The following is a 14,715-nucleotide window of genomic DNA, read 5'->3' as shown; positions in this document are numbered from 1 at the left end:
AGTTATTTGAAAATTGCGATCTGTCAGTTAAAAGACAAAAGACAAAATAATCTATTAATATTGACTGTGGAATGGTGTGAAAAATGTGTTTTTTGTTACAAGATGTACAGTTTTTTATTATCTTGGTTGGGGAGTCAATGTCAGATGTAGAAGTAATTTCTGGTGTGCAACAGAGAAATGTATTGGGACCCTTGCTGTTCGTATTATATGTTAATGACCTTAGATAATATTGGTAGTAACCTCAGACTTTTTGCAGATGATGCAATTATCTAGCATTAAGTACTGTCTGGAAGAAACTGTACAATTATTCTCAGATCTCGATAAGTTTCCAAAATGATGCAAAGAATGTAAACTTGTTTTAGTTGTTAAGGAATGTAAATTGTGCACATCACAAAACAAAAAAACATAGTATCCTGTGACTAAAGTATCAGTGAGTCAAAGTTGGAAACAGTCACCCGATACAAATACCTAGGTGTAGCTCTTTTTAGGGGTATGAAATGGAATGATCACATTTTGGAAGCTTGTGGTAAGTTCCTATGGGAGCAAACTGCTAAGGTCATTGGTCCCTAGTCTTACACACTACTTAATCTAACATAAACTAACTTACACTAAGGACAACACGCACACCCATCCCCAAGGCAGGACTCGAACCTCCGACAGGGGGAGAAAATGATCAAAATGATCACTTAGGCTGAGTCATGGGCAAAGCAGTGGTAGACTCTGGTTTATTGGCAGAATACTGGAAACATGCAATCAGTCTACAAAGGAGATTGCTTACCAACCACTTGTGTGACCTGTCCTAAAATTTTACTCAAGTGTGTGGGACCCATACCAGATAGGACTAAAAGGGACATTGAATGTACACAGAGAAAGGCAGCACAAATGGTCACTGGTTTGTTTGATCCATGGGAGTGAGTCACAGAGATTTCAAAGAAACTGAATTGACTGACTCTTGAAGATAGGTGTGAACTATCCTGAGAAAGCTACTTACAAAATTTCAGGAACGAGCTTTAAATGATGATCCTAGAAAAATATGCTGCAACCCTCTATGCATCCATAGAGATTGGGACAACATGATTAATTTCATTGCAGCATGCACGGAGGCATTTAAACAATAATTCTCCTCACACTCCATATGTGAATGAAACAGGAAAAATCCCTAGTAACTGGTACATGTGGCGAACACTATGCCATGCACTTCACAGTGATTTCTACAGTATAGATGTAGATGTAGAGCTACAGCACAAAAACTGCTGAATTATTGGCAACAGTGGCAATAAACAAATATTTCAGTGCGTAGAACTTATGATCAAACAAAATTTGGTGTATCACTTTTATGAATCACCAGTGTCACTTATGGAACGAAGCAACCATGTGCTATTGGCATTAGTTTTTAAGAATGTGTGTATAAAAGTAGTCTTTTTCTTGTAAGAATCCTTTTGAAAAAAAGGCATAGTTTTCTTTAATGAAGATGCTTATTTCACAGTATATGGTCAATGGCAGAAAGGAAATTACTCAAATTTGTGTCACTTTAATTACAGTGAACCACAAGCAATTTGCTACATTGAAACTTCAAACCTGGATGGAGAAACTAACTTGAAAATCAGACAGGCACTGCCTGACACAGCGCACCTTTTGGAAACAAAAGATTTGACACAATTCACTGGAACACTGGAATGTGAGCTCCCAAATCGTCATTTATACGAGTTCACAGGAATCTTGAAAGAAACAAACAAACAGTATGTGGTGTTTCCTTTTCCTATCTATGTAACAGTGCTGTATGAAATAATATTAGAAGGACCTAGAATATTGACAGAAATTACCTATCAATATTTAATGCAATAGTTATTTTGTTTCGTAAGATATTTGAAGGAGCCATTCTCAGTTATGTTACAGCTCATTTATTAATCACAAAATTTTAGTAGCATTATTATTGTCTGATAGCTGCACCTAGTGGTTAAAGTTGTATTACATTATTATTTCAGTTGCATGTAGTTTTTACAGCTAATTCTGTCACTTTATGTGTACCTGAAAGACAATAATTCGAGAGAAGGAAAGTTGCTACTCAGCATATAGCAGAGATGCAGAGCTGCGATAGGCACAATAAAAAGATTCACACAATTATAGCTTTTGGCCATTAAGGCCTTTGTAAGCAATAGACACACACACACACACACACACACACACACACACACACACACACACAAGCGCAACTTGCACACACATCTACAGTCTCAGAGAGCTGAAACTACACTGCGAGCAGCAGCACAAGTGCATGATGGGATTGATGACTGGGTGGGAGTAAGGAGGAGGCTGACAAAGGACTTAATGGCCGAAAGCTATGATTGTGTGAATCTTTTTATTGTGCCTATCATGGCTCAGCATCTCTGCTATATGGTGAATAGCAACTTTCCTTCTCTCGTATTGTTGCATTCCATCCTGGATTTTCCATTGTTTGGAAGACAAGAATTGTTATATTTTGTGTGTTACACTTTTCTTAACATCTGCTGCTTCAATAAACTCCCTTACAGATATTAACAGCAATATATCTGATAATTACATTCTCTCTCTCTCTCTCTCTCTCTCTCTCTCTCTCTCTCTCACACACACACACACACACACACACACACACACACACACACACACTAATCCTTTTATGCCTTCTGTGTTTAGTTTTCATAGGGAGATTTGCAAGTTCACTTGGCTAAGAAAAAAATATATTTATATCACAGCTCAGTATGAAAAATGTGGATATACTGATAGTATAATTTTGCAGGACATTACCACTGGGACCTGACCAGCTTTTACTTAGAGGTGCAATGCTGCGCAATACCAGCTGGATATTTGGCCTTGTGGTATATACTGGTCATGAGACCAAACTCATGAAGAATTCTACCTCAGCTCCACTGAAACGTTCTACTGTTGATAAGCTCACAAACACACAGATACTGATGTTGTTCTTCATACTTATTGTTCTGTGTCTGCTATCTGCTATATTTAATGAAATATGGACTAAGGAACATGCAAGAACAGACTGGTATATTGGTATTGATGGTAATATTTAACATCAACTTACAATATGTTCTTTTTAACATATAATTAAATTAAATTAGAAAAACAACAGCATGAAATGGATAGACTTTACTCACTGTATTGAGTGGCAGACAAGCACATTGTAAAGAATACTGTTAAATATTATAAGCTATTGAACAAATTTCGGCTTTTGTTCATGGATTACAAGTTTTGTATATATATATATATATATATATATATATATATATATATATATATATATATATATATATAACAGAGGGAAACATTCCACGTGGAAAAAATGATACTTTTACAAATGTCTGCTTGTGTCTGTGTATATGCGGATGGATATGTGTGTGTGTGTGTGTGTGCGAGTGTATACCCGTCCTTTTTTCCCCCTAAGGTAAGTCTTTCCGCTCCCGGGATTGGAATGACTCCTTACCCTCTCCCTTAAAACCCACTTCCTTTCATCTTTCCCTCTCCTTCCCTCTTTCCTGACGAAGCAACCGTTTGTTGCGAAAGCTAGAATTTTGTGTGCATGTTTGTGTTTGTTTGTGTGTCTATCGACCTGCCAGCGCTTTTGTTTGGTAAGTCTCATCACTTTCTTGTGTGTGTGTGTGTGTGTGTGTGTGTGTGTGTGTGTGTGTGTGTGTTATATCTGAAGGAGGACTTTCTCTAATGCCTTAAAACATAATTATTAGGGTAATTAGGATATTGAGAAGGTACAAGCACAGATGCTGCAGAGCTGGATCGTTACACACAAGTGTTAACCCCAGAAAATTTCGAGCTACCGTTTCTATTCAGTTTCACTGGTGGAGACTAAGTACGATGTGGTCACACTAGGAGAAGACAGTAATGTGTGTAAATGGAAGATTTCATGCCAGGTGCTTTTCCACAGCTGATTAGTTCCAGTAGAATTGTGTGCTTGGTTACAGTGTCCAGCATCAGGTCTATAATGTGTGAGGTGCATTAGAACTTGCTTTTAAGGTTCTCCTTTTTGTATGTCTCTTCAGTTATTGAGCTAGATATAACAGTGGCCTTTACAGTCTCGTATACCACATCTCCCAGCAGTCTTAACCCTTTCGTGGTTGATGGGTCATATATGTCCCACTAACTTTGAGTGCCAGTTCGAGTGTCGGGCTATATGTTACCCAGCTCTGCACAGTGCTGCCATCTAGGGACGACTGTACTGAACCTGAGAAAATCGGGACTGCACTGCAAAGGCAGGAGTGCTAGTTCTGCAAGGTTCGCAGAAGAGCTTCTGTAAAGTTTGGAAGGTAGGAGACGAGATACTGGCAGAAGTAACGCTGTGGGGATGGGGCGCGAGTCGTGCTTGGGTAGCTTAGTTGGTAGAGCACTTGCCCGCAAAAGGCAACGGTCCCGAGTTCGAGTCTCGGTCTGGCACACAGTTTTAATCTGCCAGGAAGTTTCATATCAGCGCAGACTCCGCTGCAGAGTGAAAATCTCATTCTGAGAACAAAAGTTGTTTGCACTGCTTGTGGTGTACCACTTTGTGCCACACCATGTTTTTCAAAGTTTCATGGAATGTAAAGTTTTGTAAGTATTGGTCATGTATCATGAAAACTGAAATGTAATGAATATTTTTTACACTGGCTCTACACAAATAAAAAGATTACATGCATGTATAATTTGTAGTTACTTTATTCTCCACAAAATCCAGTTTATGGCTAAAAAAAATAAAATTACAAAATCAGTCAGCAGAAAAGGTATCTCGTGTTGGTTCATGGGACATATGTGCCCCACTTCCTGTTGTGAAAAAATGGAGAACTTAAAAAATATTTTGGTGGTGAAAATATAATAATGGGACTGAAAAGAAAATGTTATCACCTTAATATTTTAAAAAATCTGTAAAAAATGAATTTTATCCATGAAAGGGGTAATCCGACATTACTGGTAGACTGTTCTACATATCCTCTGAATTTGGATTCATTCGTGCCGTTCTTTCTAGATGCTGTTATTGTCCCAAACATCAGTGTCTGCCTCTATTCTGAGATAGTGAGTTTCTAATACATTTGATACTCGAAAAGGTAATCAGCTTTTTATTGTGTTGTAAATTTTACTCTAAAGTAGGACAAGAAGCAACCTTGATGAATAGTGTGTGTAGGCACTCAAAGGCAAAGTTGTTTGCTAAACAAATTGCTGCTAGTAACATGATATGGCTTCAAGGAAGAATGCAGATTAACAATGGCAGTTACCGAGTTTCTCCATCAAGTATTCAGCGTCCACACCTTGATGCATGGATTAGTACACAGTCTGTCATGAATCATTTGTAATATATCAATATCTAACAGTACATTCCTTTTATTTGTATAAATAACATTTTTTGTAAAATCAAAAGGGGATAGGCAAGTGCAGATATGTTCATGACCACAACAGTACAACTAAGGGCAATTACTTCAGATGTAGAACTAAATAAGAATAACAGATATGCTTTAATATTTTCACACTTTTACCTTCATGAAAATTACAGTCATTAGTCAGAATGTAAAATGTCAAATATTAAGCTATGTAAACATTTTTCTAGCATTCTGTATGAACAGACCAAAGTGGCACATTACAATGGTTATAAAATATCTGATTCATTATCATGTGATTAATGAAATAATTTTGTAGTGTAGCATTTATTTTTAACTGCTCTCAACAGTTCACATTTGAACATTCTGAATCCTTGATGCTACTAACTACTATACACTGACTCGTCTGTTAAAAAGATGTTTTAAGAGTATTTGATAGGCATAATCTGTGCAGAATATGATGTCTGTGAATTGAAGCTCTGTGTGTGATGCTTCAGGACTTTACTGCTTGCCAGGATTAGATACGAGCTGTACATGTGCTGTTCACCAGAGTTAATATTGAGTAAATTATTACTGTTGCTGTTTTTCCCTCCTTCCATTTATGTGCCCTTAGCCTCACACTGTTAGAAGTGCATATCCATCTTCTTGCATTATGGTTTTTGTTCTGTCATCCTTATCATCTCACTTTATTGGTATTCCTTTTGGTTTTAGTTTCTTGTAGATGTTCCTATATTTTGAAATAAGTAAGCAACAAATTTATTTAGTTGGGTTATTGTGACGTTTAATATTAAGTTGTACTAGAGAATGCTCGTGACATTAAACAAAGTTTGTATTGTATTTATCATTTTGTTTTCTTACTTTGTAACACAATATGTTTTCATTTTCAGAAATGATTAATCTCAACTTCGGGTATAATCTTCTGACATTCATAATATTGTACAACAACCTGATACCAATATCCTTACAAGTTTCTCTTGAGGTTGTTCGTTTTGTACAGGTCAGTACTTTAATGTGCATGGTGTAAATACAGTGTCATTTTTGTAATTTACGTGAGTTCACTTTTTCATCAAAAGGGAGGTGACACTTCATATTTTCTGTATAGCAGCCTTCAGAAATTGGTAACTGTTTTGCTCTAATAATTCACTGAAGGTCTAAATTTCTCATTGATTTTGTAATATTTCGAATAACGTAGGATCTTGTAACAGCAAAAATAAATTTTTTTGAAAATATAATGTAATTGGATAGATAAAAAGTCTACTCCCCAAGCAGTGGTAGGAGAACAAAACATAAAAGGTATTACAGTTTGCAAGCTTTTGGGGCCAGTGGCACCTCCTTCTGACGGAAGGTTTAAAGGGTAAGGGAGAGGGGTGAAGGAAAAGGACTGGTGAGGCTTATGGAAAGGGGTAGAGTTCAAAAAAGTCACCCAGAACTTAGGATATGGGGAGACTTACCAGACTGGATGAGAAGGAAAGATGATTCTTATGGACTGCACTGAACGAGATTTGGAAACCTGAGAGCTTAAAAGTGGAAGATAGATAATACGCAAGACAGAGATTACTGCTAAAACATTATGCATGACTTAATAAGAGCAAAAATCTAAATGCGTTGTATGTGATAGAGGTGAGAGGGTGCCAACAAAAAATAATAGACAAGTTTAGAAAATGAAAGATGTAGAAAACTAAAAGGGAGTGAAGAAAGGAATAGTTACTTTGAAGAACTGCAGAGACAGAAGAAATTAACATAAATTAAGGCCAGTTGGTTGGTGAGAACTGAGGATGTGCTGAAGCACCAGTTCCCATCTGTGGAGTTTTGAGAAACTGGTGTCCAGGAGAAGAATCCAGATGGCACATGTAGTGAAATAGGCTCTGAGGTCATGACTGTCATGTTGTAGAGCATGCTGTGCAACGGGTTATTGTTTGTTGCCGGTATACACTCTCTCCCTATGCACATTTATCCTAACTGATAACTTAGTGGTAGTCATGCCGATGTAAGAGACCGAACAATGTTTACATAACAGCTGATTTGTGGCGTGTCATATCACAGGTGGCTCTCCTTTTGATAGTGTATGTTTCGCCAGTTACAGGTCTTGTATAGGTGGTGGTAGGAGGGTTCATAGGGCAAATTTTGCAATAGGGATGATCACAAATGGGGTAAGAAGCGTATTTTTCTTCTCGTGCCTGTAGCACGAATCCTAGGCCTAATTTCACGCGTGCAAGTCGTAAGCAAGCAGTAAGTTAAACTTATACGTATACGTGCCCAGTTGGTATAAATATAATATAAGTGTTGTTACATTAGTGGAAGTGTTAAAGAAGATTAAACAGGGCAAGAAGTTTATTTTCCTTCTCGCGCCTATAGCATGGCTTTTAGGCTTAATTTCATGCGCGCTTATCGTAAGTAAACAGTGACTTAAACTTATATGTAATCATCAGCTTTTTATTCAGTACTCTTTCAATTTATTTATATCTGCCTGAATAGTTTCTAGGATCCTCTGTTTACGTTTTAGTCTGTACTTAAATCAGTTTATACGATTTCGTTTTTACCATGAGTGAGAAGTGTGTGACATGCTGTAGGATTGTTAGTTCCAGGGTGTGGTGTGATGGGTGCTGTGGTTTCTTTCATTGGGGCGAATGTAGTGGTGTGGGAAATGGGGAAACTGGTATTGTACGATCTGCATTAGAGATAGGAAAATACTGGAACAGGAAGGGAAAATTGCAGCTCTTCAAGCTGACTTAGACAAAGCAAGGGAGGATCTGGACAGGTTAAAGAGGGAGAAGGGTGAACAGAGGTGTGAAGTGGCAACAGATAATAGGGGGAGCAGCAAAGGAGAGCATCAGACAGCTTTGTCATAAATCTTGAAAATATATTTGACCTGTTGCCTCAGTCAGAATCGGATGAGCCTTGTGTAGCTGAAGCTATAGAAAGGGCACAAGAAGCTCTCAAGGACTTGGAAAAGGTAGGGAAATTTGTAAAGAGAAAGAAAGTTCTGTTGTTAGGTAGCTCCCATGGTAGAGGTGTTGGCCAACTACTGCAGGAAAATCTAGGTCCAGATTACCAGGTCACAAACTTTTTCAAGCCTAGTGCAGATCTGGGTCAGGTAACAGAGGATGTAGGTTCTTTATGCAAGGATTTCACAAAGTAGGATGCTGTGGTTATAGTAGGTGGTCCGGGAAATAGCGTTGACAAAGACTCTGAATATTCCATAGAGTGACCTCGTGAAGATAGCATAAGCAATGACGCATACGAGTGTGGGATTTGTGTCTATGTTGAGACGCCATGATCGGCCTCATTTCAACTCTTCCGTCGGGAGGGTGAACTTGGAGTGGGAGTGGCTGCGTAGGACATAGGGTCCCATATTGGTTTGATTCCTGTGTATGCTATCGATAGGTGGGACTACACTAGGCATGGCCTGCACCTCAATAGGAAAGGGAAGGGAAAACTGTCTGGGTTGATTGCAGAAAACTTAAGGGGGGACACTGTCACAAGTGGTAAAATACCAGTGGTCACAGGTGTCAGAGGGATGCCTTTTTTAGGACAGGGAAGGGGGAAAGAAAACGAGTTTTAAGAGAGATTGGCAGATACACTCTGTTTGAGAAAACAGATAAACAGGAGTCAGATTTTAGCATACAGCCTCCATTTAAACAATGTTTAACAGAAAGTAGTCAGAACTGCCAGTTCATCTTCGCCAAAGCAGTTATAATACCATTAGCATACAGTATCAGGTACCTTTATTATATCAGAACATTCCGGGACTCAGAAATAAAGTTGATGAGCTACTCATTTGTATTAATGAAGTGAACTCATCTAACCAAATTGACATAATCTGCCTCTCTGAACATCAAGTGATCACTGGTATAGATATGTTAGACATTTCAGGATTTAAGCTAGCTTCCTACTTCTGCAGAGTAGATATGGATTTATTAAAAACTGCCATAAATTCAAGAACATTGACATTAATAAATTCTGTTTAGAGCAGCATCTAGAAGCATGTGCAACAGAATTTGAGTTCCATAACAGATCCAATATAATAGTAACTATTTACCGAGCACCTGCAGGAAATTATAATCTATTCATAAATCATCTAGAAGCTCTTTTGGGTTTTTTAAGAGGGAAAAACAAAGAAAGTTTGATTGCTGATGACTTTTAATACAGATTTTCTAATGCAATCTTCCAGTAAACATTTACAGCAGTTAGTAATGTTGTCTTTCAATCTAACTCACACTGTAAACTTTCCAACTAGGATCACTAAATCCTCAAGGGCAGCCATTGATAACATTTTATAGACAAAACAAAGGAACAAAATCAATCATAAAACCTGTAATAAATGGACTATCAGATCATGACATGCAGCTCCTTGTTTTAGATGTAAATTCTAAGCAGATTATCAAGACTGCTAAATCTGAGTACAGGAGAGTAGTCAATCAACCAAAAATTGAGTGCTTTGGAAAACTGCTCAAAGATATGAACTGGAAAGATGTTTATAGTGCTCATGACATGAATGAAAAATATAACACATTCATGAACAATGTCAGTACCATGTTTGAAAACTGTTTTCCTCTAAAAGTTACTCAAATTAAACGGAAGTCTGTAATAAAACCATGGATTACACAAGGAATAAAGATTTCCTGTAAGACAAAAAGGAAAATGTATCTTTCGACCAAGAATAGCTCCAATGCTGATGATTTAGCTAAATACAAGGAATACTGTAAAATATTAAAAAAAGTAATTCAGACATCTAAACAGATGCTCTACGAGAAGAAGATAGCAATGTAAGAGAACAAAATAAAAACAGTATGGGATATAGTGAAAGAGGAGACTGGTAGAACCAGAAAGGAACAGGAGCAAATAGCATTAAGGGTAGATGATACGTTAGTAACTGATGGGCATAGTGTGGCAAATCTATTTAACAAGTACTTTATATCCATTACTGATAGAATGGGATTGTCAGGATCACTAAATAATGCCCTTGAATATCTGAAACTAGCCTTTACAAATAGCTTCAGGTACATGAATATGTCACGCACTTCACCAAAAGAAATAACTTCCATAATAAAATCTTTAAAAACAAAGCATTCTAGTGGTTACGATGAAATATCAACAAAGTTAATTAAGGCATGTGCTTGTGAGTTTAGTACAATTCTAAGTTACTTGTGTAACTAGTCAATTTTAACTGGGACATTTCCTGACTGGCTAAAATATGCAGATGTTAAGCCTTTATTCAAGAAAGGGGATAAAGAGATACCATCAAACTACAGACCTATTTCACTTTTGCCAGCATTCTCAAAAATTTTAGAAAAAGTAATGTACAGGCAGCTTCTCAACCATCTGACCACAAATAACATATTATCAAGAACACAGTTTGGATTTCTGAAGGGTTCTGATATCAAGAAGGCTTTTTACACCTACAGTGAAAATGTACTTAATTCAGTAAATAACAAATTACAAGCAGCAGGTAATTTCTGTGATTTGTCAAAGGCATTTGATTGTGTGAACCACAACATCCTTTTAAATAAATTAGAATTCTATGGTGTCACGGGCAGTGCTGCAAAATGGTTCAAGTCATACCTTGTTAACAGGAAACAAAGGGTGTTAGTGCAAGGGACTAGTGAATTAAGTCATCATCAGAACGGGAAGAAATTACATGTGGTGTCCCACAAGGACCCATCTTAGGGCCATTGCTTTTTCTTGTGTACATTAATGATCTCTCATCAGTTACACTGCCAGAAGCAGAGTTCATTTTGTTTGCAGATGACACAAGTATTGCAATAAATATTATGTCGAGTGTAGTTCTAGAAAGATCTGCTAATGATATTTTCATGGATATTAATAAATGGTTTAAACCCAACTCACTGACATTAAACTTCGAAAAGACTCACTATATGCAATTCAGAACCTGTAAGAGGTTTCCACTCACCATATGCATAAAGTATGAAGAAGAGCAAAGAGGTTGACAGTCTTAAATTCCTGGGATTATAACTTGATAATAAATTCAGTTGGGAGGAGCACACCACAGAACTGCAGAAACGCCTTAACAAATCTGTATTTGCAATTCGAGTGTTAGCTGACATAGGTGACATAAAAATGAAAAAGCTTGCATACTTTGCCTACTTTCATTCCATAATGTCATATGGTATAATATTTTGGGGTAACTCTTCAAGTCAAACAAAAGTTTTTAGAGTCCAAAAGCGTGTAATACATATTATTTGTGGAGTAAATTCACGGACGTCCTGTAGAAACCTCTTCAAAGAACTGGGTGTACTAACTACTGCCTCTCAGTATATTTACTCCTTAATGAAATTTGTCCTAAATAATATATCTCTTTTTTCCAACAAACAGCTCAGTTCATACATACAATACCAGGAACAAAAATGATCTGCACATGGGCTTAAAAGCACTTACTTCAGTTAAAAAAGGGATCCACTACTCAGGAACACTCATCTTCAATAATTTGCCAGCAAATATAAAAAATTTAGCTACAAATAAAGATCAGTTTAAAAGGAGCCTGAAAGACTTACTAGTGACCAACTCCTTCTACTCCATTGACGAATTTTTTAATAGAAACAAATGATGTATTGTATATATTCATACTATTAATATTGTTATGTCGGCTTAAAAAAAAAAAAAAAAAAATATTGACATGTTCCACATCCCAAGGATCTCCTCAGCGCAGATCTATGGAACAAATAACTAATCTACTAATCTAATCTAATCTCTAATCACAAGGATAGAAGCCATAGGGTGCAGAAGGAGCATAGGGTCTGACAAGGATATTGTAGAGATTGGGAGGATAGTGAATAGCTATTCTAGGTGTGATGGACAAAATCTTGGCCAGAATAGATTGTAGGAAGTCATAGAAATGTCAAAGTAGCTGATCAATTTTTTCAAGATCAGGATAAAAATAATGTATTAATCAGCTACTTCAACAAGGCAACGACTTCCTAAAATCATGTCCCTGAAAAGAGATCCATTGTGTCAGAGATTTTACTCACCACACCTAGAATAGCTTTTCGTTCTCCCACCAGTCTTCACAGTAACCATATCAGACCCTACGCTCCTTCTGCACCCATCTCCCTACCCTATGGCTCCTACCCCTGTAACCATTCCTGCTGCAAGATTTGCCCTTTGCACCCTCCCATCACCACATATACCAGCCCTGTAACTAGTAAAACATATGCTATCAAAGGGAGAGCCACCTGTGACATGTCATATCATGTACCAGCTGTTATGTAAACACTGTTCAGCCTTTTATATAGGCATGACTACCACCAAGTTATCGGTTAGGATGATGGACATAGGGAGAGGGTGTATACTGGCAACATACAATATCCTGTTGCAGAATGTGCTCTACAACATGACAGTCATGATCTCAGTGCCTGTTTCACCATATGTGCTATCTGAATTCTTTCCCAAACACCTGTTTCTCAGAACTCCGCAGTGGGAACTTGCTCTACAGCATGTACTTGAATGTCTCCGACCGCCTGGCCTTAATTTACATCAATTTCTTTGGTCTCAGCATTTATTCACAGTAACTGTTCCTTTCTTCACTCCCTTTTAGTTTTCTATATCTTTCATTTTCTGATCTGTCTGTTTTTTCCATTCCACCTCCAATCTCTATCACAAAGAATGCATTTAGCTTTTCACTCTTATTAACTCATGCACAATGTTTTAGCAGTAATCTCTCCCTTGCATTTTGCTTGTCTTTCACCTTTAAGCTCTCCGGTTTTCAAAACTCGTACAGTACAGTACCCAGCAAACAGTCTTTCATTCTCATTCCATCTGGTAAGTGTACCCTGATCCAGGGTTCTGGGTGCCTTTTCTGAACTCTGCTGCCGTTCTTAAACCTTACCAGTCCTTTTCCTTCATCTCTTTTCCTTACCCTCCAACTCTTCTGCCAGAAGAAGGAGCCACTGACTCTGAAAGATTATAAACTGTAATACCTTTTATACGTGTTTTCTCTTGTTGCCACCTGGTTAGTAGATTTTTTTTGTCTATCCAGGTACATTATACATCGGCTGGAACTTAAATAGTGGCAACACTGCTGTGGAGACACTATGCAGTGTAATCTACTATTGTCGCTGATAGCACACGTTGTTGACATACCTACCTTACTTACGAGCAAATGGACTCGTCCGTCCCACGTCACTGGCATGTGCACAATTGAGGGAAACACAGTCACTTGTGAGCGAGCAGTCTAACGTAACGGTGTCACTGTGTTTTTGAAACAGGGACAACAGAGTTGGATCAAGATTGAATGTGCCAGAGGTTGTACAGCATGACAGTGTCATCAAGGTCTTCAAGAGGCATGCGGGGAATCGGCATTGCTGTACACAACAGTGGCACATTGGGTAAAAGCCTTCAACGAAGGTCAGAAAACTGTGGCAGACATGTGTTGGGCAGGTTGTCCTAACGTCTTTGAAGAAGTGCATGCTGTTGCCGCATTATTGTACAGTGATCGACGCCATATGATTTGTGAGCTCACCCATAAAACAGGGTTAGCGCATATGACTGTGCTTCACATCCTGAAGGACACCTCATGATGGGTTCATCACAAATTGATGGAAATGCAAAAATGGATGCATTACGACGCTGCTCAGACGCACTTGGAGTGCTATGAGTGCAAAGTAGAGGCTTTCTTATGCCATATCGTAACACTGGATGAGACATGGTCCACATTGTACAAGTCAAAACTGAAACGCCAGTCCAACAAATGGCGTCATTACGAGTCACCGTGAGAGTCGTAAGTGTGTCAGAGCCCCAGTATGGTGAAAGTTATGGTGATTTTCGTGTACGATTGTGATGGTGTTATCCTGACACGTTACATTCTTCCACGGCAGACTATCAGCGCACAGTATTATTGTTCATTTTTGGAGCATCACCTGTGACCAGCTTTGCGAAAGAAGCGGCGACACTTTCTGCGCAACCCACCCATCATTTTGCATGACAATGCATGGGCGCATACAGTGCAAGCTGTGGCTGCTCTTTTTGGTCAATGGGACTGTGAAGTACTGTACCATCCACCATACTCCCCGGACTTAAGTCCTTGTGACTTTGATTTGATTCTGAAGATGAGGGAACCACTTTGTGGCATTCGCTTCAGAACTGTTCCAGAGATTCAACCGGCAGTAGACCACTCCATTTGCACTATCAACAGAACAGGCTCTGCTAACGGTATACTATGCCTTCCACATCACTGGCAACAGTTACTACACAATGCTGATGACTACTTTGAAGGACAGTAATAGGTGCAAACATGTAACTCTTTTGTATCGGTTGTGAATAAATAGTTACCACTATTTAAGTTCCAACCATCGTATTTAGGATTTTGTAGATACGTTATTATCCCTTTGAAGCTATATTAATGTAAAGGAAG

General features: G+C 38.1%; 1 protein-coding gene across 5 annotated transcripts in view; it reads left to right on the top strand.

The window, feature by feature from the left end:
* Positions 1-14,715, top strand: part of LOC126252907 (probable phospholipid-transporting ATPase IA) — a 631,593-nt gene that overhangs the window by 436,124 nt on the left and 180,754 nt on the right. For all 5 annotated transcript variants that reach the window (XR_007545867.1, XM_049953883.1, XM_049953884.1 and 2 more), the window contains exons 5-7: positions 1,542-1,739; positions 2,777-3,054; positions 6,236-6,345. Coding sequence is in view for 4 of the 5 variants with exons in the window: in XM_049953883.1 (XP_049809840.1) it covers positions 1,542-1,739; positions 2,777-3,054; positions 6,236-6,345 (586 nt within the window). In the remaining variant the exon portion in view is untranslated. The remainder of the gene's footprint in view (positions 1-1,541; positions 1,740-2,776; positions 3,055-6,235; positions 6,346-14,715) is intronic.

Source organism: Schistocerca nitens, chromosome 4, assembly GCF_023898315.1.
Source record: "Schistocerca nitens isolate TAMUIC-IGC-003100 chromosome 4, iqSchNite1.1, whole genome shotgun sequence".
In the NCBI taxonomy this organism is placed as follows: Eukaryota; Metazoa; Arthropoda; class Insecta; order Orthoptera; family Acrididae; genus Schistocerca; species Schistocerca nitens.
This window is presented reverse-complemented; position numbering and strand designations above follow the sequence as displayed.